This window comes from Dicentrarchus labrax, unplaced genomic scaffold (assembly GCF_905237075.1).
Source record: "Dicentrarchus labrax unplaced genomic scaffold, dlabrax2021, whole genome shotgun sequence".
Classification (NCBI taxonomy): Eukaryota; Metazoa; Chordata; class Actinopteri; family Moronidae; genus Dicentrarchus; species Dicentrarchus labrax.
Genome location: NW_026136710.1, coordinates 1,296,871 through 1,324,417, shown reverse-complemented (window position 1 = coordinate 1,324,417; position 27,547 = coordinate 1,296,871). Strand labels below are relative to the sequence as shown.

Below are 27,547 nucleotides of genomic sequence, written 5' to 3'. Positions count from 1 at the left end.
TTTCTGTTTCATGTGACCACAGAGCGTCCACCCTCTCTGCTGATATAAAACCGCTCTCTGCTCTTTCTTCTTCCTTTCCTCCTCGTCATCAGAGAGCTTCCTGAAGCAACAGCAGGTAAGAGAACAAATAAATACTTAATATGAGGAGTTATCACCAGATTATTGAAGCAAAAATGTATTTGACATAACTAATAACTGATCATGCTGCCTTACATTCATGTGATTCATCCATATCTTATTATTATATTAATATCAATATATTAATATATTAATTAATTATATTGGTGCAGTTTTTAGACTTTAGGGAATGGAGCAGATCTAATTTGTTCGGTAAACTTTAAAGAAGTTCTCAATGAAACATTATAAAAGTTTGAGGTTTTCTTTAACAACATTTCGCGCTGTGGCGTCGAAAATCAACATCTTGCTATGAAACAGGAAGTCGTTGAAACTTGAATGTACTTCATCCAAACTGCTGTAAACTTCATGTTTGATAAAAGTTTTAATTGTTTTATCGTTTCAAATATTCCAGTTCTTGATGTCTGATTCTATAATTTATTCTTTCCATTTCTGAAATGCTGTTTACATTTGACCTTCAGTTGTTAGATGAGGGGGGGTTGTACTGACTTGTTTTTCTTTCTTCCAGAGAACTAGTAAACTGCTCCATCCTGAAGCTGCTGTGAAGCTGTTACCATGGCAACGTGAGTAACATTTCTACCACAGTATCATATAAGGGATAATCAGTGGTGGACTGGTGTCTGGAGAAAGGGGTATAATCCGTGTATCATTTGTTCTTTTCATATTCAATTGAGATTCCAAAATCGAAAAATGAAAAACCGGTTTGTTATTTCCTTATTAGTTTATGAATCTGATACCAAAAAACAAATAACGGTTCATTTTTTGTACTTTCGATTTATTGCTCAGATCAAACATAGGAAATGAAATAACGGGCCACGGATTGTACAAAAATGTAAGATTTTTCGATTTTGGTGTTTTATAAACAGTAACATATAAGATTACTGTAGCATATTTAACTATAAAGGGCTCAGTAATATTCACACATTGTTACTGAACTTCTGCTGTTTGACTATAATATGTTCTATACAAGAAGATATACATACAATAGATAATATCTTATAAATTGTTATATAATAATAATAATTTAATCATAAGAATTCTTGGTGTCTGTGGTATAAAGACACTGAACTGCTTTACTGTGAGACTAAAAGGGTTTTATTAAGACAGCAAGTAGGGTGATTTTATGTATTTCATTCTATGTTCAGTGAGTTTTGAACTTGTGTCTTTACTTTTCTACAGGAACAGCTCGTCCAAATATAATGACATCATCTCTAAAATTGGTCTGATCCAATCAGGATCTCCCGCTGTCTACCAGCTGACACCAAAGAAAGAGAAGATTGGAACTCTAACAAGAATGACTCTTGGTGAAAAAGATCTGAACAAGACAAACAGAACCATTTTACTTGTTGGTGAAACAGGAACAGGAAAATCTACTCTGATCAACGCTCTGGTCAACTACACCATGGGAGTGAAGTGGGAGGACGATGTCTGGTTTCAGATCGTAGAGGAGGAGAAGAGAAGTCAGTCAGAGAGTCAGACATCAGATGTGATCGTTTATCAGATCTTTGGTTTTGAAGATAAAACTCTGCCCTACTCTCTGACCATCATCGATACTCCTGGATACGGAGATACCAGAGGGATTGAAGAAGATGACATCATCAATAAAAGATTATTGGACTTGTTCCGCTCAGAGGACGGAGTCCATGAGATCAATGCAGTGGGTCTGGTACTGAAAGCAACTGAGAATCGACTCAGTGACAGAGTGAGGTACATCTTTGATTCAGTGATGTCTCTGTTTGGAAAAGATATGGAGAAGAACATTGTTGCCCTCATCACTCACTCAGATGGTCTGACACCTGGAAATGTTCTTCAAGCTCTAGAAGATGCAAACATTAAATATGCCAAGAATGAGGACAAAAAGCCGGGTTACTTCCTGTTCAACAACCACCAGAACAAACAGAAAACAAAGAGCAACACAGCTTTTTTAAAAAGTGCATGGAGCTTAACAACGGACGGAATGAGTCAATTCACTGACTTCCTGAAAGAAACTGAACCTCAGAAGCTGAAAGAAACTGTTGAAGTGTTGAATGAACGAATCAGACTGACAGCCTGCATCCAAAACCTGAAAGAGAGAGTTGAGTTTATTGAACTAAAACAGAAAGAAATCCAACAGACTGAGGAAGCTCTGAAGAAATATGAACAAGAGATGAAGAACAATGAGAAGTTCACTGTAGAAGTTGATGAGGTCTACAAAGGTGAACAATCTATTGATGGTGGGATGTGGGGGTTGGTGTTTTATCAAGGAGCTGTCTGCTGTAAAGTCTGTGAAGAGAACTGTCACTATCCTGGATGTACAAAGGCCTGGAAACCAGGACACTGTGTGGTCATGAAAGATGGTCGCTGCACTGTTTGTACCAGGAAGTGTCCTGTATCAGCTCATGTGAAAGAAAAGTGGATCTATGTGAACAAGATAAGAAAAGTTCAGAAGACCTCAGAAGAAGTGAAAGAGAAGTATGAAAAGAACAAGACAGAAAGAGAGAGCAGTTTGAGCATTTTGGAAAATCTTCAGAAGGAAACAGAAGAACTTCAGAAAGATAAAGATCAGTGGTTGGAAGAGTCCTTCCAGCAGGTTCTCAAACTGGAGCAGATCGCCCTGAATACTGATTCACTGTCCACTCTTGTCCACTTGGACTTCCTGATTGAGAAGATGAAGGAGAAAGGAGACACAGAGAAGGTCCAGAAACTGGAAGAGATGAAAAGACGAGTGGATGAAGATAAAGGAGTCCTGGCAGCGCTGAGTTACGGGTTCAGTAAACTAACAGCTGGTAAAGAGCTGATGAAGTAAGTTCCAGCGTCACTGTGAGCTCTCAGTATGATGTCGTCCAGTACAACACTGCAGACTACAACCTTAATAATAATCATATATTTACATTAATGCTCTCTGACAGTGTCAGTCAAACCTGAACATTATTGATCTGTTAATGTAGAATTTATGTCTGAGCTGTTGTATTGGACTGCATTAGATTTTACAGCTGTTCCTAATAAAGTACCACTGAGTGCATATCTGCTAATTAATATATGATAGTGTGTTATTAACCATTTATTACTGCTGCTGTTACTGCTTTATTCATCAGCCTCTAATGTACCAATAATTGTGTGTGTGTGTGTGTGTGTGTGTGTGTGTGTGTGTGTGTGTGTGTGTGTTTTACTTCCTGTTCTCTCTAAAAGTGACACCTTCACAATGCACAGTCCAAAATTATTACAAATACATTTAAATTATTACAATTATTTAAATTATTACAGTTATTTAAAGGACAAGCAGCAAATTGGAGCCAAGCTGGAACCATGAAATGTTTTATTTTTTATTGAGCACTAATAATACAGGATATGTACATAGATACAACATTCACAAAAGAACTGCTAATATCATTATTTTGTATGAATTATTCTTCTGCGTGCAAGCAGTGTTGTAAAAGCAATGATGTTTTTATATCTTTTCCTTATTGTAGAATAAACAGCTTACATCTGTGTTAGGGTTTATTTATAAGTCTGGCTTTGGAGTAGTGGATGCAATGTAAGATCTGAAATTGTATTATACTTAATTTGGCACATGAAGTGCGGTCATTCACTCTTAGTAGAGCGCTTTCCCAAATGTCTTCTTCTGGGTCCTCTCCCAGCTCATCCACCCAGTCTACCTTGATCTTTGCAAGAGTTGTATTTTTAAAAGAAGATATACAGTTATTGATTCTTGAAATAAGTCCTTTAAAGCTGAAAGTAGTTTCTAACAGAGCATCTAAACCAGAAAGTGATGGTATGTAGTTGGGATCATGATACTGAGGAAGTGGTGGACTTGGAAATATCGAAACAGGCTAGACCGAGGGAGGCCAAATTTATGTGACAAGTCATCAAAGCTAGGGAAAATATTGTTTATATACATATCTTTAAATTTATAAATGCCTTGTCTTTGCCAGAGAGTAAATTCAGAGTCTAATCTAGCTGGGAGGAAAAGATGAGAGATGGAGGTGATTATTGAACCTGAAGCTACGTCTAAGTTGAAACCATATTTTGAGGGGTATTTATGACTACTGGATTGTTGGTGTATTTACAGCAGGGGTCACCAACACGGTGCCCACGGGCACCAGGTCGCCCCCAAGGACCACATGAGTAACCCGCAGGCCTATTCTAAAAATTAAAATATAATATTGATATTATCTTGTTAAGTCATTGTTGATAATTATTATGAGAAATCATTAACATGATCAGTGTCTTCACATAGATGAGTATCATTAATATAATAATGAATTAATTTCCTGTCAATCAATGAACTGTCTGATAGTTTCAGCTGTACTTGTTTATTTTCATATGTTTAGTGTAAAAATATGAGTTTGTAAAGTAAGTGAAGCTTTTCTCTGCCATGTAAACAACTGGGACACAGCTAACAGCTCTGCCTTTAAATGGAGTGAGGACGCCCCCTGGTGGTTAATGTGGGGTACAACAGCTCCCTCCCTCCCCTATATCACAGACTAAACACAGTGGGGTCCTGTTGTTTTCTGCTTTCTGAGGGATATTCCTCTTATTATCATGTGTTCTTCAGTATGATTATGCTTTTGCTGCTATGAATAGATGTGTCTGATATATCCACCATGATATCACAATGTTTAAGCTGTTGGGAAACTAAATCCAAGTCAACTCATTATAAAGGAGTTGATCCTGGAGGGGGTTGATACTGTACCTCTTCCTGTGTCTTCTGTCAGCGGGATGTTTGTGTGGAGCACTTTAAGGAGGAGAAAGGAAGAGAAGAAAGGTCCAATAACACGTGCAGTGAACTCATGAACATCCTGTTGTTGGCTCCAGTTAATGTGTGTTATCTCAAAGTGCTCCAAGAACTGAGGACAGACTGCCTCTCCTCACTCACATCTGTGTAATGCTGATGATGGCTCTGGCTTGCAACCAATAAAGATCCACTGAGAATCTGAACATTGTGTCAGCTGCTAGTTTTCACTTTACACCACATTTTCTTTACTTTCTCTGAGTATTTAAGCTTTTTCTAAAGTGCTTTTCAGTCAGTACGAGGTTGAGATTTATTGTTGAAGTCTCAGTAAACGTCTCACTGAAGAAGAATTATCGATGTATCCTATAAGACAACAGAACAATTTAATGGAAATAAAATGGAAACCAGTATTTTATTTATATTTCTTATACGCTGATATATTCAGTGGTTATTTCTCTGGAACGATACTGAAACTGTAATAATGTAATAATACAACACATTTATTATTTATTTAACAACTTAATCTTTAATAAAACAAACTCTGTACAGCAAACAACAATTATAATTCATTTAACTTCTTACTGTTTCCTTCAGAGCCGTCACATAATAAACACTTTATGATGCATTATATTGTTGTTATGAGCAGATTGAAGGACGATAATAAACATTAATACATCAGCTAACATTATATTCTCTATATACGAGTCACATGGTGTCTCTCTCCCTCTGCCTGTGTTGTATCGCAGCCTCTCTGTGGTTTGTTTCCATAGCCGGTCTGCTCCGACTGAAACTGCTGTTTTTATCATCTACGTCGGTGAATTAAGGATTTATTTCCACCAAACCAGAGTTGGTGATTGTTGGAAACACTAACAGAGACGCTTTATTTCAGGATGAATCCACTTCCACTGGTTGGAGGGGGGTCACTGGGGGGGGCACCGGGGGCCGAACATCTCCATCGTCTCCATAACGAGCGACAGATGATCCAGAAACGAGTTCACAGACACTCTGAGGATCCGGGCTTCGTCTGCGCTCCACCTCCTGAAACACACGAAGAAGAAGAAGAGGTTCAGCAGAGGATATCAGTGGGGGGGGCAGTTGGAGGGAGGAGGTGTGGAGCTGCGTTTCCTCACACGGACAGCGTGCTGTCGGACACCGTCAGCTGTTTGCTGATTCCGCCTTTCCTCGGCTCTCGGTCCGGCGACAGAGAGCGCAGAGCGATGGCGGCCTCACGAGAGGACGGGAAGGGGACGTCCAGAGAGCTGAGGGGGGGGTCAAGGAAGACAAGAGTCTACAGCAGCTTCCAATAATCTATAATCTATAAACAGTGTATAAAGTCTGGAGCTATGTTCTATATGGAGCTGATTCAATCAATAATCTATAATCTATAATCACTGTATAAACTCTGGATGTATTATTTAATGTGAAATCTCCAGTTCGGGATCAATAAAGTTTATCTGATCTGTTGTTTCTATGTTTGCGTTGCCTAGCAACAAGGTTTTAGCAATTATGACAAACAGGTTGTTTTTGTTTAATAAAAGTTACCTGCTGCAGCTTTAATATAATATATAATCAATATAATCAATATAATCAATATAATAAACATAATCAATATAATCAATATAATAAACATAATCAATATAATCAATATAATCAATATAATAAACATAATCAATATAATCAATATAATCAATATAATCAATATAATCAATATAATCAATATAATAAACATAATCAATATAATCAATATAATAAACATAATCAATATAATCAATATAATCAATATTAGTCTGGTTTTATACTTTCAGTTCAGTTTGATGTTTTTCTGGATTGTTTCTATTTTACTGAGGTTTGATATTTGTTTATATTAATAAAATAAATCACACAAGACGAAACAGAACAGAAATAAATAAACAAACAAACAAATAAATAAATAAAAGGACATTTGAAAATAAAAATACATAGAAAATGTTATTATTAATTATTATTAATTAATAGTTAATTATTTTTATAAGTTAATTCCTTTATTTATCCCCTCAGGAGACATTAGCAGCAGCAGAGCAAAGCAGCGGAAAATCACAGTAAAATATTATTAATGTTATTATTATTATTAATATTATTATTAATAATATTATAAACTATAAATTAAAGTTTATTAACTAATGAAATATTATTAATAATATATATAATAAAATATTACTAATATTATTATTATTATAAACTATAAATTAAAGTTTAAACACTGCTGTTGTTTTTGAGCTTTACATATCAATATATGACCTCAGAGAATAATTAATAAAACCTAAATATTATATATTGATTACCGTTACTGAGTGAACAGATTATCGATCGATCGGAAATATCGGACTGTTGTTATCAATAAAATAAACTAATGAACATGAAACTCAAAGATAATGTCAGATATTTAAAGTAAAGTATATAATAAAGATAATAAAGATAATAAAGATAATAAATAATAAAGATACAACTCCAGTTTGTTTCTTTCTCCGTCTGTTGCCGCCATCTTGCTTCCTGTGCTGCAGTAAAGAAGCTTCCGCTGAAGGAGAAGAAGAACTTCCGGGTTCTCTTCCTGTGTGAGTGATGACGCGCTGCTGCCCCCGGCGGCGGAGCGCGGTACTGCAGCTGTCTCACTGCAGCTGTCTCACTGCAGCTGTCTCACTGCAACTGTCTCACTGCAGCTGTCTCACTGCAACTGTCTCACTGTAACTGTCTCACTGTATGTCTCACTGCAGCTGTCTCACTGTAACTGTCCTGCAGCGTCTCTGCAACTGTCCCTGCGCTGTCTCCTGCGCTGTCTCTGGTCACTGGCTGTCACTGCAGCTGTCTCACTGTAACTGTCTCACTGTAACTGTCTCACTGCAGGTCTCACTGCAACTGTCTCACTGCAGCTGTCTCACTGTAACTGTCTCACTGCAGCTGTCTCACTGCAACTGTCTCACTGCAGCTGTCTCACTGCAACTGTCTCACTGTAACTGTCTCACTGCAACTGTCTCACTGTAACTGTCTCACTGTAACTGTCTCACTGTAACTGTCACTGTAACTGTCTCACTGCAGCTGTCTCACTGCAGCTGTCTCACTGCAACTGTCACTGTAACTGTCTCACTGCAGCTGTCTCACTGCAGCTGTCTCCCTGCAACTGTCTCACTGCAGCTGTCTCACTGCAGCTGTCTCACTGCAACTGTCTCACTGTAACTGTCTCACTGCAGCTGTCTCACTGTAACTGTCTCCCTGCAACTGTCTCACTGCAACTGTCTCACTGTAACTGTCTCACTGCAGCTGTCTCACTGCAACTGTCTCACTGTTCACTGCAGCTGTCTCACTGTAACTGTCTCACTGCAGTTGTCTCACTGCAGCTGTCTCACTGTAACTGTCTCTGCAACTGTCTCACTGCAACTGTCTCACTGTAACTGTCTCACTGCAGCTGTCTCACTGCAACTCACTGCAGCTGTCTCACTGTAACTGTCTCACTGCAGTTGTCTCACTGCAACTGTCTCACTGCAGCTGTCTCACTGTAACTGTCTCACTGCAACTGTCTCACTGCAGCTGTCTCACTGTAACTGTCTCACTGTAACTGTCTCACAGCAACTGTCTCACTATAACTGTCTAATATAATATATTATTTTATCTATAGATAATTATAAATAAAGTAAAAAGTAACTAAAGCTGATAAATAAATGTAAAATTAACATAATCTCTACAGTTTTCAGATTTTCAATATAAACTTTGGTGTGATTACAGTGAATGTAACTAAGTACATTTACTCGAGTAATATTTTAGTCTTGATTACAAGAATATTGTACTTTTATACTTCATTTACAAAATATAAAGAGTTTCTAAAATCAGATAATAATAATAATAATAATAATAATAATAATAATAATTTAGTTTACAAACTACTTTGATAGAACAATCACAATAATATTAAAATATAATTAAATATAAAAAAATCATTAATAAGAACAGAATGGAATAAAAAAATAAATAATAATAATAATAATAAAACAAAATGATTTAAAAGATCTACAACAAACACATTTTCAGTGCAGGACGTTTATAGTATTCATACTCTGTTATATTAGTAATCTGTAATATTAGTAATCTGTAATATTAGTAATCTGTAATATTAATACTTTTACTTCAGTAACGGATCCGGATACTTCCTCCTCCACTGGACTTTTATTTTGTAGGAGCTGTCAAACTCAGCTGTGCGCATCTGCGAGTTTCTTCATCAGTCTGATCTCCGCCGCCGCTCGCGCTCTTCATCACTGACGATGACGTCTCCCGTATGAATATCTCCAATAAGTGATCAGTTTATTGATTGTATCGACTGGAAACGTCCGGAGCCAGAACCCGACCGGGACGGACCGAACCGGGTTATCGATCCGGACTGAGACAGTGATCGGGACCACAGTCAGTATTTATTAACGATTACTTTTACATTTTATACTGAAAGTATCCGAGTAGAAATACTTTATTATAAGTAACTCAAGAGTTCATTTAAAGTGAAAGTACAGAAGCAGGGAGGATTACTTTACACATGTAATCTGATACAGTTACTGATTACCTGTTAACAATGTAGTCAGTAACTTTATCCAAGTATCACAATATTAAAGTAATTTGATTACTTTCTGTTACTTTTGGATTACCTCAACAACAAATATGCAAATACAGAGCAGAGAGAGGATCAATAGGAGTTATTGATGGACGATCAATTTAACTTTAAGAACATTTTAAATCATAATTCTGCTGATAACTGTAATCTGATTACATTTTCTCTGTGTGTGTGTGTGTGTGTGTGTGTGTGTGTGTGTGTGGAGTGAATGTGAGTGTGTGTGTGTGTGTGTGTGTGTGTGTGTGTGTGTGTGTGTGTGTGTGTGTGTGTGTGAGTGAGTGTGTGTGTGTGTGTGTGTGTGTGAGTGTGTGTGTGTGTGTGTGTGTGTGTGTGTGAGTGGGTGTGTGTGTGTGTGTGTGTGAGTGAGTGAGTGTGTGTGGTGAGTGTGTGTGTGTGTGTGTGTGTGTGGTTGTGTGTGTGTGTGTGAGTGTACACTGTGATCACCAGGGGCGGAGCTAGAGGGGCCAGTGGAACCTGATTGGACACCCCGGGTGCCACCCCAGTTGATTGACAGGTCACTGCACGTCACTTCGAAAAGAACGCGATTTTTAAACTCAACCAGAGAAGGAATAAAGATAAACAGATAACAATGAAGAGGAAGGAGATATTTCTAAAAGAAACAGATCAGAAACAGATCAGACCCCAACAGGAAACCAGCCAGACAAGTCAATGATTAATTCTCATACCAATGGCGTCTTTATTTGATCCTCGAGTCTTGCGTCTAATGTGCAGCCTTCTCTTTGTTTTGCCAAGACACCGACTTTTCCCACGTGTGTTTTTAATTTTCTGAATGAATGACGGTGCGCCGGTTTAATTGCTGCGCCAGAAACTTAAAGTGAGCTGAGGTCCATTTCCTCCAGCCACTCTCCGTCTGTCATGAAGCTCTTTTTCCTGAGTTTAACTCAACAGTCAAGAAGAAATATCAGTTTAGGTCAGTCGGTAGAGCTGGTGGCCCATGTACGGAGTTGCTGCAGTGACCCTAGGATATGGCCCCCCTCAGAAAACCTTGACCACCCTCTGCCCCCCCGTATAAAAGTCTAGTTCCGCCACTGGTGATCACAAACACAGAAGTGCTTTGAGTGGTATGAAGTACAGCTACAGTTCATTTACCATGTAGTTACAAACAGTTAGCTAAGAGAAAAACAAACAGCGTGAATGTGCTTCTAGTGACTAAAAGCTCCAACAGACTCAGATATTTACCTCCTCTTCCTCCTCCTCTTCTTCTTCCTCCTGCAGTACATCGGCACGTTATCGGCACATTATCGGCACGTTATCGGCACATTATCGGCACATGGCTATGACGAAGGGCAGGGGGACCCTCAGGGACCTCCAGCTGGCTCTGCAGCTGAAGATCGAGGAGCTGCGACAGAGAGACTCTCTCATCGACGAGCTGGAGCTGGAGCTGGACACCAAAGACGACCTGATCCGCCAGCTGCAGGTCGAGCTGGACCGCCACCGCAACGCCTCGCAGCACGCCGTCAACGCCGGGGAGACCGCGAACACGGGTCAGTGTCATCTACCATGACAGTTAGCTTCTTTTAGCAGCAAGTCCATCTGGAATCACCTCGGTACCGCTGGTTGTGTTCACTGCTGCTGAGCCCCGTTCGGTTGCACGCTCACGGCAGATACATTAGCAGTTAGCATTACATTCATTTACATTAACATTAACATAGATTAGCCTAACACGTAGCACAACTAAGTACAGGCAAAGGAGGAACCGATGCTCGACTGTTATTGGAGTACAGAACAAAAAGGGGCGGGGCTTAGGAAGGGTCAATATCCTGCTGACACCAAATCAGTTTATTTTTATGTCATTCATTCAATCTGTTTTATATTATCTCTTCTTCTGCTTCCAGGAATAAAACCCTGCTGAATCATTTATTTATGGGACTATAAATACCCACTCAGTGTTTGTTGTTATATATTTATGCTGCACCCACACACTTAAGAGCTTTATGTTTAATTGTGTGTGTTTGATTTCCTGCTGAAGATATTGACTCTCTGTGCGGTCGGAGAGATAAACGAGCTGCTGGAGGTCGTCGACCCCCCAGAAACAAACAACCTCAGAGCCTAGAAAATATAATTATATTATTTCTGCTTCAAGTCTTTACGACTCCGCCTCCTGTAACAGGATGTGAGCGCTGATCCTCTGCAGAGGATCACAGCTGAAGCTCCAGGCTCGCTGTCTGCAGACCAGTGTTCACACTGCGAGGGCAGTTAATTCCCCCCCGCTGAGGTCAACACACTCACAGCAGGGAGATAAAAACACAAATTATACAACAGGGAATCAAACTTTTGGGAAGTTGTTGGTTAAATGTTACAGGTCATATTTTTTGGTGGGTTCTGCCTTAGTGCCTGACTCCATTTGTCAAAATCTATTTTTATAAGTTCTTTGTTTCACTGATGTGTTTAAATGTTGTATTTGTAAAGGATACTGCACAACGTTATCAGGAATTAACTGTTATTGGAGCTCAGAGCAAAAAGGGGCGGGGCTTAGGAAGGGTCAGTTCCTGATTATCGACATTATCCCGCCAAAATAAAGGCCATTCATTTATATTTCAATGCGTTTATGATCAACATCTAAAGTTTTTCACAAGGCACTGGAGTGTGTTAGCCTGTAGCAGCGGATCTGGACCCAGGTGGTCTTCCAGCAGCGAGGGGTTAACGGGGTCCAGCGGCTCACACATTCAGGTCTACCTGCTGAACCTGTCTCTCTCCCTCTCTCCCTCTCTCTCTCTGGATGCGTCTTTCAGGAGCGGCGGTTCAAACTCCGGCTCTACCGGATGAGCCTCAGCGCACCAAGAGACAGGCCATCTCTGCAGAGCCGACAGCGCTGGACCCGTCGCAGCTCACCGACGTCACCCTCACCAGCTACTGCAAGACCAAAGAGTGAGCCCACACACACACACACACACACACACACACACACACACACACACACACACACACACACACACACACACACACACACACCTGGATGCACCTTGTTGACCCGTCTGTGTGTGCGTAGGTCCAGTGAGCTGATCCAAAGAGCTCTGATGGACAACGACTTCATGAAACATCTGGAACACGGGCAGGTAGAGGCACATCTGTGAGCGTCGTCCGTCTCCTGTGAGTGATTGTTTGAACTGAAACGTCTGTCGGCTCTCGTGTGCAGATCCTCACCATCATGGACTGTATGCGTCCCACCAGCCTCACCAAGGGCTGCTGCGTCATCCAGGAGGGAGACGACGGCTCCACAGTCTACGTTCTGGAGGGTGAGGCCGCTCAGCGCTCATAAATATCTCAGCATAAATCTTTTAGTCTGAATATAAAGTCCAAAGTGACGTCTTCAAACGTCCAAAACTATAAAAAAAAAATGTAGGTGCCACAAACAGATTGTGGCGTCAACTGACCCTTCCTAAGCCCCGCCCCTTTTTACCCTGTACTCCAATAACAGTTGAGCAAGATATGCTATGCTAGGCTAATGTTAAAGATAAAAGCACATTTTAAAGTTGGTTAAAAGATAAAAGTGACATGTTAAGTTAGCTAATGTTAGCAACATGCTAGCTCATTTCACAAAGGTTACGATGCTCCAGTGGATGTGCTGTTCTACAGTCAGTTAGTTAACTAGTGTTTACAAATTAATTCTTTAATTAAAATTATAATAAGATACAATTTCTTAAAACATTATAATAAAATAAAGTTTAAACTAGAATTATTTCTATTCTTTTTTAATTAAAAATGTCCTTATTGTTAATGTGTAACTGCAAACAAATTCATCTTGCATCTCAGCAAAAAATATCAAATTAAATCTTCATTCTTTTATATCCAATGTTTGACAGTAACAGTATAAAAGTCTTAAAAATAATAATTACTGACATAAATTCTCTTTTTAAAATTCATTTTATTAATTTAAATCTTTTATTTGTTTATTTAAACTAAATTAAAGTTAAAAGCAAACACAGGACATAAAAAGGACAGTTGATAATATAGCAGATGTACAACTGTCCTCTCTCCCGGCTGAAGTCTGTCTGCTCAGTGGGATGAAAGTAATCACAGTTAGATATTGAACTGGACCGATGTGGACCGATGTGGACCGATGTGGACTGATGTGGACTGACAGCCTGTCTGACAGTAAACAGGCTCCACTATGTGACACACAGGAAAATGGTGGAGGTGATATCACGGTGAGCTCATCGTCTGGGAGGCACACACACACACACACACACACACACACTCACTCACACAATCACACACACACACACACACACACACACACACACACACACACACGCACTGTCAAACTCTGCTCATTGTTCGCTCTCAAGGACGGAGCTGAGGTTCTGTTTACTCTCCTCCAGCTCTGAACAGTCTCTCCCCTTCCTTGTTCAGTCACATGTATAGGATGATACAGGATGATACAGGATGGTATAAGATGATCAAGGATGGTACAGGATGATACAGGATGATACAGGATGGTATAAGATGATACAGGATGATACAGGATGGTATAAGATGATATAGGGTGATACAGGATGGTACAAGATGATACAGGATGATACAGGATGGTATAAGATGGTATACAGGATGATACAGGATGGTTAAGATGATACAGGATGATACAGGATGGTATAAGATGATACAGGATGATACAGGATGGTATAAGATGATATAGGGCGATACAGGATGGTACAAGATGATACAGGATGATACAGGATGGTATAAGATGATACAGGATGATACAGGATGGTATAAGATGATACAGGATGATACAGGATGGTACAAGATGATACAGGATGATACAGGATGGTACAGGATGATACAGGATGGTACAAGATGATACAGGATGGTATAAGATGATAAAGGATGATACAGGATGATACAGGATGGTATAAGATGATAAAGGATGATACAGGATGGTACAAGATGAAACAGGATGGTACAGGATAGATGGTATAGGATGGTACAGGATGGTACAGGATGACATAGGATGTACTGAGGTCAAGAGCCGCTGCCCAACAATGCTGCGAGATTCAGACTTTGCTACAGAATCGACTAACTCGTTTTATTCTGAAGGGAAGGAAATTGAACTTGATGCTGATAACACTGATTAATAATTAGCAATGAAAAAAATGCATAAACAGACGTTGTTAGCAGAATAAAAAATGTATGACTTTGTGTTAAATAATTTGTATAATTTTTATTAAAACAATTCTAAAACTAAACATCTGCTTCATTTCCAACACTGATGACTTTCTCTTAAACAAGTTTGGAGTGCTCTTACTCTGAAAATAAGGACAATAATCTTCTCTGTTGGGATATTAAACAACCATTAATGTTACTGGTTCAATCAAACTCGATATCAGCTGTAAGATCTTATTAAGACATTTTATTATTTATATATATATTAGTGTATATAATTATTATAATTACTGCTTCATGTGTTCACAGAGGGAATGGTTGAGGTGACGAAACAATCAAAGACTCTCTGCACCATCGGTCCAGGAAAGGTGTTTGGAGAGCTGGCAATCCTTTACAACTGCACTCGTACAGCAACAGTAACAGGTAACACACACACACACACACACACACACACACACACACACACACACACACACTGACGCTGTGAAAAAGCTTCTTTTATTCATCAAACTGACGAAGGTCAAACAGTCGTGTGATTCTTCCCTCTGATTAATAAATTCCTCCTCGCTGATGTTTCACCTGTGGAGCTTTTTAAAAGGTCGTTTCACTCAAACATTCATAAAAGAAAAACATGTTTCTATCACTGATTTCTCGCTTTTAGAAAGTCGTGTTGCTGTTTTTGTATCAAAATATCTGAAATCTCAAAGTAAGAGTAAAAACAACTGAAACTATCAGCAAGGTTCGATGCTACCAGTCACAGTGCTAATGTTAGGATATGAACCAGAGAGCTTTTCTGGATATAAACTTTAATTTCTGTCACTTTGCATCCAGTTCCTTTAAGCTTTCTGTTGATGTGTTACAATCTGCACGTTCACTGACAGTCGAGCGTCAGACGATTAAAGTCGGCTTTAAACGCGACGTCGGACTGATTCCTGTGTGTCACTGCGATGTGCTGGAGGGACGCCGACTGATACAACTGTGTGTTTGACTGACTGTTTACAACGCTGTCGTTCTGGCTGCTATTAAAACCACCCCAGTTCACCTTTTCTCTCCTCTGTGAGCGTCTTTCAATCAGCGTCCTTGTGTCATTCACTGAGAGAGAGAGAGAGAGAGAGCAGCTTTAATGTGTTTATATGAACGTGTGATCAAATGACCTTGTGTGAAATGAAAGAACCTAGCAACTATAAAGAAATCTCTACGGAGCATTTTTGTGTCTTTCAGCTCATTGTTTTGGTTTTTCCGGGACAAAACTTTAATGTTTTTAATCCCAAACAGCAGACAGATTAGATTGATTTGATTTAGCAGCTAAAAGAGAATCAATACTTTCATTCATCAGGTGACACAAACACGACTGTAAATGAACGATAATGTTACTCTGACACTGTAAATAGACACGAGCAGCTTAAAACTCAGTCTGGTTATAACGTTATTTATGCATTATTAAAATAAAAGCACCACAGAGATAAAGTTACAACTCTAAGTATAAACTCAATCGATACACACGTCGCTAACAGTTGAGGATTGATTGACGAGTGAATGTCAGAATATTATTGGTTGAAATCAGTTAGTTCATGCTGACATAAACACGCGTCACATTTAGTTTTACAGGAAGACACAATGATTGGATTCTGATATAAAAATACAAATAAATTGATATTTTATTTATTCATTTTGGCATAAATTGTTGAATATGGGATCCATATAACCGAGGATGTGATCTTAAAGGGATTCACCTGGACTTTAACTATAACTGTCCTCCAGTAGAGCCTGACTCTGTTCATTAAACAGGGTACAAACAACAAATTGAACGTAACTTTGTCCCTTAATTTACCTACCCAGGAGCAGTGCTCTGTCAGCTACATGTTCAGATCTGGTTTCTCCATATTTGTCTTTAAACAACTCATTCACAGGTTTGGACCCCAGAGAGAAGCAGCAGCCGGTCCCGTGTTCACAGGTCGCTCAGTCAGCTGAATATTAAATGTGAAATAAAAAGCTCTGAATTTGCAACTTTACTGGAAAATCAAAGACTCTAAAGCTCTAAATGGAAATACGATCATTCGCTGGCTGAATTTAACAATAACTCCTGAACTGGTGGGAGGCCTCTCGCTGGTTGAATCTCTCTCCAAAGGGGGGGGGGCACAAATTGATGGAGAGCTCCTTTAAATTGTAAACTGAAGCTGTAGGATGAGCCTGTATGAGGAGCTCTTCACGCGCTGCACCGCCGTACACATTACGGGGTGAGTGGAGGACGAGTGTGGAGGAGAGAGGGCAGGAGTGATGGCTTCACATGTACATAAACATGATGGATGTTACCATAGCAACACAGCAAGGAAATTCAATTCAAAACTCGTAGAAACCAGTTAGAGAAAACACTTTATCTATATTGATCAGTATACACTGTATCTTTATGGATGATATTGATCAGTATACACTGTATCTTTATGGATGATATTGATCAGTATACACTGTATCTTTATGGATTATTGATCAGTATACACTGTATCTTTATGGATGATATTGATCAGTATACACTGTATCTGTATGGATGATATTGATCAGTATACACTGTATCTTTATGGATGATATTGATCCTGTATTGACAGTCAGACTGTGGACATATGACGGCCTTTAGCTCGTGTTTCTAGAGTTACGTGTTGTTACGAACACGTTAGGAATTGTTAAAATGTGATATTTCTTAAAGGGAGTTTGGTGCAGGGAGCTTTTAGTTGGATTCAAACTGCTGATATGGATCATTGTTAACGTTTAGTCTCCACTACAGAAACACTAGCTAACTGCTAAAGGCTGATCAGGTTGTCTGATGGTATTAATTTGATTGATGCTTTAATAATGTGAGTATTGATTGCTGACACTAGCTGATCAGGATCATTATCAGCTGATTTGTGTTTGTGATTTGATACTGCGGTATCCAGGTCAGCCAAGGGGAAATAGAGAGAATGAATCATCAACAGAATATCTCATCGATTCAGTCCCTCCAGGAAGTTGTGTCCGCAACATTTAACACAACTTCATCCAATAAATGAGAATCACCACAACTTGGCGTTGACGTTAACATTGAACCACACGTCACCAAACTCACTTCCTAGTTTGTAGCTGTGAAGATGCAGACGTGTGAGACGCCAGCGTCTCTCATTTACCAACAAAAACTACTGCTAACACGATTCCCTGATCTCAAAAGCGTCTCACATTTACCCTCCAAACAGTGCGATTTTATTCTCACTGGCACAAGTTGCCTTTTAATTTCTAAAGACAATCTTTGCAATTGTAATTTTCTCCCACAGTTCTATTGCAAAAAAAAAAAGCCTAAAAACATCAACATCAGGCATTTGAGGCAGCAACAATCCCCCAAAAGCCCACAAAATTCTGAATGGGGCCATCATTTACTGAATGGACATCAGGCTGTATGGAGGAAGACTGAAAGTAGAGACTGAGACCAGAAACTCATCAGGAAACTGTGTGAAGTCGTCTCATTCTCCATAAGACTGCCCCCTGCTGGTCAGTAGAGAGAATCCAGGTTTAAGACACTTTGCAGACCCGGATCAAAGGTGTTCATACAGGTCTTGATCTCAGTTAGAGTGTCACAATAAAGCAGTTAAATAACTGTATGTCCTGTTAAGTATTGATGACATTTTTCAATCAATTATTGATCATTTGTTGTCTCTGATCACCTTTAATGATTAAAAACAGCTGGAAATAAGGTTGAACATTGAAGGTTCCTCCTGTTAAGCTCACAGTCTATAGATTCAAACCTTAATGTGAAGCTGAATTATTAAAACATATAACAACACAACTTTCTGTCCGTCTGCAGCGCTGACGGACATCAAGCTCTGGGCGATTGACCGACAGGGTTTCCAGACCATCATGATGAGGACTGGTTTCATCAAACACTCCCAGTACACTGACCTCCTCCGCAGGTACAGCTCTCTACACTCGCTCTCCACTCCAACTGTTTGAAGCTCTCCCCACATGAGCGTGACTCACACCTCTCGCTGTAAACTCTTCCCCGCAGCGTTCCCTCCTTCCAGTCGCTACCTGAGGACATTCTCAGCAAACTGGCTGATGTTTTGGAGGAGGTGACACTTTGTCTATTATAAGCACTCAGTATCAGTTTCTGCCATCTGTTCTTTCCGTCTGACAAACACAAATGGTTCAGAAACATTGTGTTCAGAGATCTGAGGTATTGTGTGTGCACATGATTCACATCTCTCTCTCCGCTCTTCCTCAGACTCATTACAGCGACTCTGATTATATTATCCGTCAGGGAGCCTCCGGTGACACATTCTTCATCATCAGCGAAGGACAGGTGAGGAAGAGCGATGACGGGAGAATGGAGGACTTGTTAGGAGGTGAAAAGAGGGCAATTAATAGAGAGAGGCTGAGGAATAATGGAGACTCACTGCTGGAGCCAGCCTCTAGTGGATCTATATATTCCACATGCTTCAACTTTGGAGTTTGTCTTGGACTAATGTTAGATAATGTTGCACATTAGTGGTTTGTGAACATTAGCAATGAGCTAGCTATGTGAAGCAACCGACTGCAGCGTTGTGCCAAAGACAGACAAATAAAGTTCACTCTACTCAAACCTGCAGTACCACACAATGACATAAACATGGCGACCTAAAACCTAAAAGAGGTTGTGATCCGTCCGCAGGTTAAAGTCTCTCAGCAGAACTCGGCCAACGACGAGCAGCTGACTGTGAAGTCTCTCTCTAAAGGGGACTGGTTCGGAGAGCAGGCTCTGAAAGGGTGAAACACTCACACACACATCACAAGAAGTCACTGAGGATTATATTTAAAGGATCAGTCGGCTCAACGTCGGCCCCTCTGCCCCGAGGCTGATTATCAGAGTTAATATCTGTGAATATAAACTGTGAGCAGGTCTTCAAAGTTAAAGTTAAAATAACAATTTCATTTAGTTTTCTTCACAGAAATGAAGGAAATGCCGATATATCTGCCTAATGTGTATGTTTTTAAAGACCTTGTGAGCCCCCAGAAGGATTTGACTTTTGACATTATCTCATTATCTATCAAAAGACATCTGAAAGTCTAATTAGCAAAGATTCCTCACACTTCATGGATCTGAATATAATGCATTTCATCTGGTATCAATCTCACAAACTGATTTCTGTCTGCAGGGAGGACGTTCGCACAGCCAGCGTCACTGCCGTGGGAGACGTCACATGTCTGGTCATCGACAGGGAGTGAGTGAGGGTCTTTGTTGACCAGAAACATCGGTTTTTATACGGTGGTGAAGTCTGGCGGCTCGCTTTGCTCTCGCTCTTTAAAAGGCATCTTTGTGTTGCTTGTGTGTTTGTCTCAGGTTGTTTAAACAGCTGATCGAAGGACTCGATGATGTCAACAACAAGCAGTACGACAGCAATGAGGTCAATGCAAAGTGAGTATTATGAGAAACTATCTGTGGATTGAGTCACTTCTACGTCAAACTGAGATCTTACAAGGTCAAACACTTCCAACACGACTCAAGAGACGTAGTGTTAGTTCAGGTTCAGTTATTGTGTGGCAGTCCTTCCCATTAATTACCAAGACTCTTAGTTTTATAACAAACCAAAACTATCCTTACACCGTTGGTTCAGTAAAGAATGTTTCACTCACAGTACAAATAACTGTGATCGACTGACTCGTGGTCAATCTGCCGTCGCACATTACTGTAGAGAAAAGAAAGGTGATTAAAGTAGTTTAGAGAGTTAAGATACACACCTTATAAAGGGAAATATAGCTTCATCTTTCAAATATTTTCCATAGATTAATTAACAGCCCTTCAAAGTCACAGAGAGCACAGAGGAGAAAAAAGGTTGCGATCTAGAGCCAGTGTTTGGTTTGTCCGTTCTGCGCTACTGTAGACTGCGCCGACTCAGTGGTGTTTGTATTTGACTACCGCCGCCTGCTGGTATGGAGACTTATTACTCTGGTTGGACGTCTGCTGTAGTCGGTGATGTTTGTTCTAGTGTCAGACACAGGCGACGTGAGGCGACGCAACAGTGCAATGTTTTCACCGCTAGTTGGCGTCGATTTGGCGCGTCAGGGCCTTTAAAGGATAAAGCTTGTGATAGTTTATATTTTAGTTGCAGCTGATGAATCCCACGTGTCCTGTACTGCCTGAAACCTTCTCGCTTTGACTCATTTCTTCCTCCTTCCTTATGTGACCTCCGCTGTTTGCTGTAGACTGCAGATGGAGACAGATTTCTTCTCCAGCGTGTCACTCAGTGATTTCAACATCATATGCACTCTGGGGATGGGAGGCTTCAGTCGAGTGGAGCTGGTGAGTGGAGCTGCTGATAATGTTGCGGACACGCTGTGTTACTGTCCATCTGTACCGAATGTGTGTGTGCTGGTGTGTTCAGGTGCAGTTAAAAAATGACGCCAGCCGATCGTTTGCCCTCAAAGTGCTGAAGAAGCGTCACATCCTGGACACCAGCCAGCAGGGCCACATCCTGTCCGAGCGCCGCATCATGATGGAGGCTCACAGTCCGTTCATCATCAGGTCGGACAACGTTTTTATGTTCCCGAGGATTTATAATTGTAATTAAAAGTACTTTAGAGCATCTAAATGGTGGAAAGAGGTGTCTTCTTCTTTGGTGTTCAGTGGTGGAACTACTTCATACTCATCCAGAGGGAAATATTGAAATTTTTATTCCACTACATTTATCTGACAGCTTTAGTTACTTTACAAATTAATATTTCTTCACACAGTTCAAACAAGTATAGCTGAAACAATTAGTCGGTTAATCAGTCGAGCAGTTTCCTCCTCTGTGTTTTATATTAAGAGCCACAAAGCAGCCATTTTATAATCTGTCTGTCAAAACTTTAGTTTCTCTTCTTTGAATCTGTATCTTTTTAGGTCTTAAAGTTTCCATATGTGAGATTTTGATGACTTTTACGTCTTATTTTTATGTATTAATCACTTTTTATTGCCAATGAGTGAACTGATTGTAACGTAACTTAACAAATGAGATTTTCCCCGACTTTCTTGGCCGCCTGTGGACTGATATAGGCTCCAAGCTTGTGGAAGACACTGAAGATATTGTCTGGTTATCTGATAGTGTTTGCCGCTGTTGACCTTCCTTTATATGTGACGTTTGAACCTTTTCTGTCTCCCTGCAGGTTGTATCGAACCTTCAGAGACTCCAAATATCTCTACATGCTGCTGGAGGCTTGCCTTGGAGGAGAACTGTGGACGCTGCTGCGAGACAGGGGCTCGTTTGATGACGGCATCACTCGGTTCTACACCGGCTGCGTCATCGAGGCTCTGGCGTTCCTGCACTCCAGAGGAATCATCTACAGAGACCTCAAACCTGAGAACATCATCCTGGACCACCGAGGATACGCCAAGCTGGTGTGGAAACTGATATAACGATTGGGGTCTGAGGTTTCTCTAAGAAAACATTCATAATGTGAGTTTCTTTTCCAGGTGGACTTTGGCTTTGCTAAGAAGGTGGGTCTGGGGAAGAAGACGTGGACGTTCTGTGGGACTCCGGAGTACGTCGCCCCTGAGATCATCCTGAACAAAGGCCACGACAGTTCAGCTGACTGCTGGTCGCTGGGAATACTGGTGTTTGAGCTGCTCAGTGGCAGGTACATCAGGATCCATTAACACATTCCCAGCACCAGAACATGCTTTTCATCACATTTGTAACAAACATCAGACGGTTCTTTATGTCACAGGTTTGGTTCCACGACAGAGCTGCACACAGAAACCCATCTGAGTACCTGCACGCTTTCTGAAAACAAATTCAAAGGTTAAAGGTTGCCAGTGGAAGTCGCAGTACAGCACCAACATCTCCAACCAAATCAATGTGAAAAACTCTATGTTAGGCTTTCCAACAATCACCAACAACAAATCCTTAATTCACAGAGTTAGATAAATATTCATGAAAATGGCTGTAATAGCTGCACTGTACGCTAACGTAAGTCCTTGGGGATGAATGCAGCGTCTACTAAAAGCTTGTTTTTGCCACTGACAGGCTCAGATTTTTATTCTCACCCCCAAATTCCACCGAGGATCGCTGTTGTTTCACGTAAGAGAGCACAGAGCAGATCACACTGGCAGGAAGTCAGACACAGAAACAGCACAGAGAATCTGGTAAATGTTCAAAATACATCAACACTGTGGCAGCAGTCAGTCAGTCAGTCAGTCAGAGGAGATTGTGCAGAAACACAATGTTTTGTTTCCTCTTCAAGGACAAAAAACAACGTCCACAGGCGAATCTCTCCGCTCCTGGAAGCTCTCATCGGGATTCGTAGAGCGACGTTCCCTACAGAGACACAGAAACAGCCGTGATATCGCTCTCTACCAGACTCCATAAATCAGTCATTTGTTGAATAAATTATGTTGGTTCCCGCTCTCTGTCTCTGTCTCTGTCTCCAGTCCTCCTTTTTCAGGCTCTGATCCCATGAAGACATACAACATCATCCTGAGAGGCATCGACATGATCGAGTTTCCCAAGAAGATCACCAAGAGCGCCGCTAACCTCATCAAACGACTGTGCAGGTTGTAAATCCAGCTGAACTGCGCAGATAAATGGAGGTCTGACTGTCCTTGAGTCCGTCTGTACAACCTGTGTGTGTGTGTGTGTGTGTGTGTGTGTGTGTGTGTGTGTGTGTGTGTGTGTGGCAGGGACAACCCGTCGGAGCGGCTCGGAAACCAGAAGAACGGCGTGAAAGATATCCAGAAACACAAGTGAGACAGCGAAGATGTTTACCTCCAGATGTCACTCAGTGTTTTCTGACTGTAGTCATGGCAACGTGTCTTTGTCCTTTCAGGTGGTTCGAGGGCTTCAACTGGGACGGCCTCCGGCAGGGAACCATCGGCTCTCCGTTCACCCCCGCGGTGGGTATATCCTGCAGTGTGTCGGAGCTCGGAGCTCACAGCTCGCAGACTGCAGCGTTAACGTCCCGCTTTCTGCCCTCAGGTGAACGGACCGCTGGACAACAGCAACTTTGACTATTTCCCAGAGGACGTAGACGACCCTCCTCCCGACGAAGAGTCCGGTTGGGACCTTGAGTTTTAGCAGGAAGCGATTAAAGTGAAGGAAACGAGGAAGTGAAGCCATAAATGGAAGAGTTTTTATTTCTTATGAATGTTTGTACTGAAAGTCTCAGAGCAAAATGAATATCGAATACAGCCGATAAAACAATTATTATATATTAGTATCAGGACCAGTGTGAAGAAAAAAAGAATAAAATCCAAATATTAAAAAACAAAAGTGTATTAACTTTGAGTAAAAAGTCACAATATTAAATAGTAATATAATTTACAAGAATAAATTATAATATGTTAAGAATAATCAAGATAGAAACTGATTTGAGACAAAAGTAATGATATCTCTAAAATAAAGTCTAATATTTAGAGAGTAAAATCGTACTAAAATATCTCAAAAACAAAGTTATACATTTTATGAAAAACTGAAATATGTAGATAAATATTCAGAAAACACGTCACAATTTTACAAAAGAAGTTTTAATTGGTTGGGAATGTTTTCTATTTTGTTAAAGAAAGTCGTCTATTTTTAATATTTTTACTTTATTTTGAAAATCTGTGTCCATTATTGTCATTATAGTTATTTTAAACCACAAAACCTTGAGCAGGCTCTTCCAGTTATCCAGTTATTCAGTTTCAGGGTCCGTCTAATGCAGAAAGAAAAGAGTTACTGTGAGTATTATTGATGCAGTGTTATTATATTCGATTGATCAGGATCTGACACATTCAGTGTTCGCTCTGAGCTTCTTTTCATTCTTGTATTTTAATCTCTACTCGGTGCCTTAAACACATTTCAGCATTTCCTTCTGAGTGAGATCAAAATCAATTCACACTGACTGAGCATCGTGCTGCCTTCAGGTACCAGGCCTGCTGGGACACCAGACATACGTCAGAGCTGATTGAGTATATGAGCGATGGAACCGCGGGGTGAATACGACGGGGACGGCTCGGCTTTAAAATCCCCAAGTTACTGAGATGTTACATTTATGAGCAGAGGGAAGGAAGATCTGATCAGCAGCCGACAGTTAAAGGATGTTTTATTTCTTCACTTTAACGCCGTCACTGTTTCCTCCAGTGAGACACATTCTCACTTTGAGTTTATCAGGTATTTTATTAAACTCCTCAAACAGTTTAAACCTCCTCTCTGATTAAAACCACTAAACACACTGAATAAAGCAGTTCCACCTTAACAATCACTGCTTCTCCCACGCTGTTGGACAGACAAAGGACGTCCCGGAGGGGCTGCGAGCCGAGCTGCTGCTAACGTTAGCTCAGCTTGTTTCTCTGATAACTTAAGATCCAGACGTCCGATGACCAAAATCCTTCATCCGGTTCAAATCTAGAGTTAAAAAGCACCAAGATCTAAACAGTGGATGGTAACAATGTGGCTTCACACTGGATCAACAGTCAATGTATGACAGCTCCTCTTTTTACATTAAATAAGTTGACTTTATTTTGAAAATCAGACTTTTCCTCCTATATTCCCTTTTATTGAATATCCCAACAGAGACTTTATAAGGTTTCACATTGTCAGTGAGCTTCTTCTTGTTTCCTGTTTCATTTGTGGAATTTAAAGCTGCATTTGTTCCCATTTTTGGACAGTTTTCTTCCTTTTGTGTCTTTGTGTTAAACTTCAGGACAGAAATATTGTAAAACCTGATGAGTTAGTTGTTTCCATTTAAATTTATTAACTCGAACGATTGAAGCATGAAAGATGTTTGATTTGAGTAAAAGTAACTCAAGTATTTATAGTTAATGTAACTTCAGTAAATTTAATTAATTCCATTTAACTGAACAACTGAGTTGATTCAACAATTCATCTTTGAGTTTAATTAATGTGAATGAGTGACTCCAAGTTTTTTTTAGGATTAATTTATGTTTTATTAATATGTGTTATCAGGTTTTACATTGCGGTTTAAATCGTATTTATAAAATATTTGTGTTATATTTTGCTGAGACGCTGTCGGCCTTTGTGTGTTTGTGTGTTTGTGTGTTTGAATCAGGGAATTAATTAAAGATTAAAGTTACCTGGGAATAACCGGAGCTCCTTTAACGAGCCTTTAGAGGTGATTGTTCTTCCACTCTGGTTGGTTTGAGTGCTGCAGGCGGAGTTAATGAAAACTGAAGCGTGAGCGGCGGCGAGATGTTTATCAGCCCGTTGACCTCCGGGCGAGGGTCAGCGCTTCCTGCAGTGAACCCGGTGAACACGATGGAAACGCGGCCGCCTCCTCTAACGACTCTCTCACAGTTTACTGATAACGAACGCTCGGATGAGAAACACTTTCCACATTTCCTACAAACGACACGACGACACTTTAAAACCAGAGTCGTTAATTTAACTCAAAATATTGTTGAAACTGATTCAATTAAATATTTTAGGTAAAACGAACTCAGTTAAAAAAAACATTCTTTACTCATTTTAAGTGACAGTGATTTAATTTAGTAGTTTTTATTTGTCCTGTAAAAACAAAAGTAAAAAGTATTTAATCAGGAATATTTCTGTAACTTAAAAAACTAAATTAGTGTCACTTTATAATTTATTTATTTATTTTACAAAATTGAGTTTATGTAATTTAAAATGTTTGAACTTTGTACTGGAGCCAACGTTAGCTTAACTGTAGCTACAGGCAGACTTTTATTCACTTATTGACCTTTGACCTTTGTTCAGGATTGACTCCTTCAAACTAAAAACTTTACACTGTAAAAATGTGAAATGTTTAAAAAATAAAAAATTTAAGTCAATAAAAAAATTTTTACTTTTACAGAATTAAACTTAATTTCTTAAAGGAAAAGTTTCTATAACTGTTGACAATAAAATTAATTAAAATATGTAATATCTGCTCACAGCTACATTATAAACCAATTATTAATTAATATTATCTGTTTATTTATTTAAATATTTTTATATTTTTGTCAATAAATTGAATCTATGCTGCTCGTTGTCTTCAGTGTGTTCCTGTTTGTTTTTATATTTATTTATTTGTAATAAATCTAAGTATTTATTTTTCTGCTGTTTGTCAGTGTGTATTCAATGCCTGCGATCCTAATCAATAATCAATAAAGTTTAAGGTGTAAACTGGCTGTGTGTGTGCGTGGAAACCAACAGAAGAGTATTGAAATAAGAGCTCCACAATATGGTGGAAACAGATATTTAATCAATATATGAATCAGAACTTCATTAAAATTCTGTGTATAACATTTTACCTTCATCAGAAAGTGAAATATTTTTTATTTTAATCACATTCTGAACTTTCTGCTGATTTCATATAAAAACAGACTTTAATGTGTTTGAGGTGAATTATTGATTACTTTATTGACGTTTTCATTGAGACTCAAATAATATTCAGTTAGCACAGAAATAAAGAAATTAAAGTAATTCTACTTTAATAAAGGATCAGTGTGTTCTGTGATTCGGACGTTGTAATTGATTATTGATTATGTTTATAAAAAAAAAAAAAAAAAATAAAAAATTTCCATTAACTGTGCAGAGTCTCTTAATCAACTTCAGGAGAAAATCTGCTCTAAGACAGACAAAATGTATTTTTAATCTTTACGAACAATAATCATTATTAAGTTCATTATTAAGTTTATTGACAAGTGACAATGGATGAGTTTATTCATACTGAGTGGAATCAATTACTGTCACTAATTAAACAACAGTTGTAGATTCTGATACAGTTTAAATAGTTTTTATCGAAGCGTATTGATCTGTATTATATTTGCTGCTGATTAAATTACTGTTTATATGTAAGAACATTACATATGTTCATTATGTAATATTATTACTTTCACTTACCTCAGATTCACATCATCACAGGAGAATGTCGTACTTATTTTATATTATAAAATAATAATAATAATAATAATAATAATAATAACTTTATTTATATCGCAAAACAGATGAAATGATCACCCTGATGAACCAAATCTA

General features: G+C 39.4%; 3 protein-coding genes across 4 annotated transcripts; 2 read left to right on the top strand and 1 right to left on the bottom strand.

Moving 5' to 3' along the window:
- On the top strand, positions 1 to 5,052 carry LOC127370853 (uncharacterized). Its single transcript, XM_051413296.1, has 3 exons — positions 1 to 115; positions 644 to 698; positions 1,315 to 5,052. Exons 2-3 carry the CDS (start codon positions 691 to 693, stop codon positions 2,918 to 2,920), a joined length of 1,614 nt encoding a protein of 537 aa, XP_051269256.1. The 5' UTR covers positions 1 to 115; positions 644 to 690; the 3' UTR covers positions 2,921 to 5,052.
- Positions 5,053 to 5,345: 293 nt separating this feature from the next.
- LOC127370862 (EKC/KEOPS complex subunit Lage3) lies at positions 5,346 to 7,397 on the bottom strand. Its single transcript, XM_051413308.1, has 3 exons — positions 7,330 to 7,397; positions 5,977 to 6,105; positions 5,346 to 5,884 (listed from the first exon to the last, which is right to left on the bottom strand). Exons 1-3 carry the CDS (start codon positions 7,365 to 7,367, stop codon positions 5,767 to 5,769), a joined length of 285 nt encoding a protein of 94 aa, XP_051269268.1. The 5' UTR covers positions 7,368 to 7,397; the 3' UTR covers positions 5,346 to 5,766.
- A 1,678-nt stretch (positions 7,398 to 9,075) lies between these two features.
- On the top strand, positions 9,076 to 26,692 carry LOC127370852 (cGMP-dependent protein kinase 1-like). 2 transcript variants are annotated; one of them, XM_051413294.1, is made up of 20 exons: positions 9,076 to 9,274; positions 10,713 to 10,981; positions 12,230 to 12,365; positions 12,487 to 12,553; positions 12,634 to 12,733; positions 14,910 to 15,023; positions 18,427 to 18,532; positions 18,628 to 18,691; positions 18,844 to 18,921; positions 19,270 to 19,364; positions 19,754 to 19,819; positions 19,939 to 20,013; positions 20,802 to 20,898; positions 20,981 to 21,120; positions 21,741 to 21,972; positions 22,048 to 22,211; positions 23,005 to 23,127; positions 23,254 to 23,316; positions 23,400 to 23,466; positions 23,549 to 26,692. In XM_051413294.1, the coding sequence occupies exons 2-20, from the start codon at positions 10,768 to 10,770 to the stop codon at positions 23,645 to 23,647; spliced, it is 2,100 nt and encodes a 699-aa protein (XP_051269254.1). In that variant the 5' UTR covers positions 9,076 to 9,274; positions 10,713 to 10,767; the 3' UTR covers positions 23,648 to 26,692. The 2 variants fall into 2 exon arrangements, with proteins under 2 accessions (XP_051269254.1, XP_051269255.1); XM_051413295.1 differs by lacking the exons at positions 23,254 to 23,316; positions 23,400 to 23,466; positions 23,549 to 26,692 and having other exon boundaries at positions 22,302 to 23,122.
- The last annotated feature ends 855 nt before the right edge of the window (positions 26,693 to 27,547 follow it).

Bases quoted from the DNA above. Each gene is read 5' to 3' on its own strand.
- LOC127370862 (XM_051413308.1), bottom strand. From the start codon at position 7,367: ATGGCGGCAACAGACGGAGAAAGAAACAAACTGGAGTT. The intron at 6,106-7,329 runs GTATCTTTATTA...CCCCCCCCTCAG, and splicing joins GAAAGAAACAAACTGGAGTT to CTCTCTGGACGTCCCCTTCC. The intron at 5,885-5,976 runs GTGAGGAAACGC...CGTGTGTTTCAG, and splicing joins TCCGACAGCACGCTGTCCGT to GAGGTGGAGCGCAGACGAAG.
- LOC127370852 (XM_051413294.1), top strand. From the start codon at position 10,768: ATGGCTATGACGAAGGGCAGGGGGACCCTCAGGGACCTCCAGCTGGCT. The intron at 19,365-19,753 runs GTGAAACACTCA...TTCTGTCTGCAG, and splicing joins GGAGAGCAGGCTCTGAAAGG to GGAGGACGTTCGCACAGCCA. The intron at 23,317-23,399 runs GTGAGACAGCGA...TTGTCCTTTCAG, and splicing joins AAAGATATCCAGAAACACAA to GTGGTTCGAGGGCTTCAACT.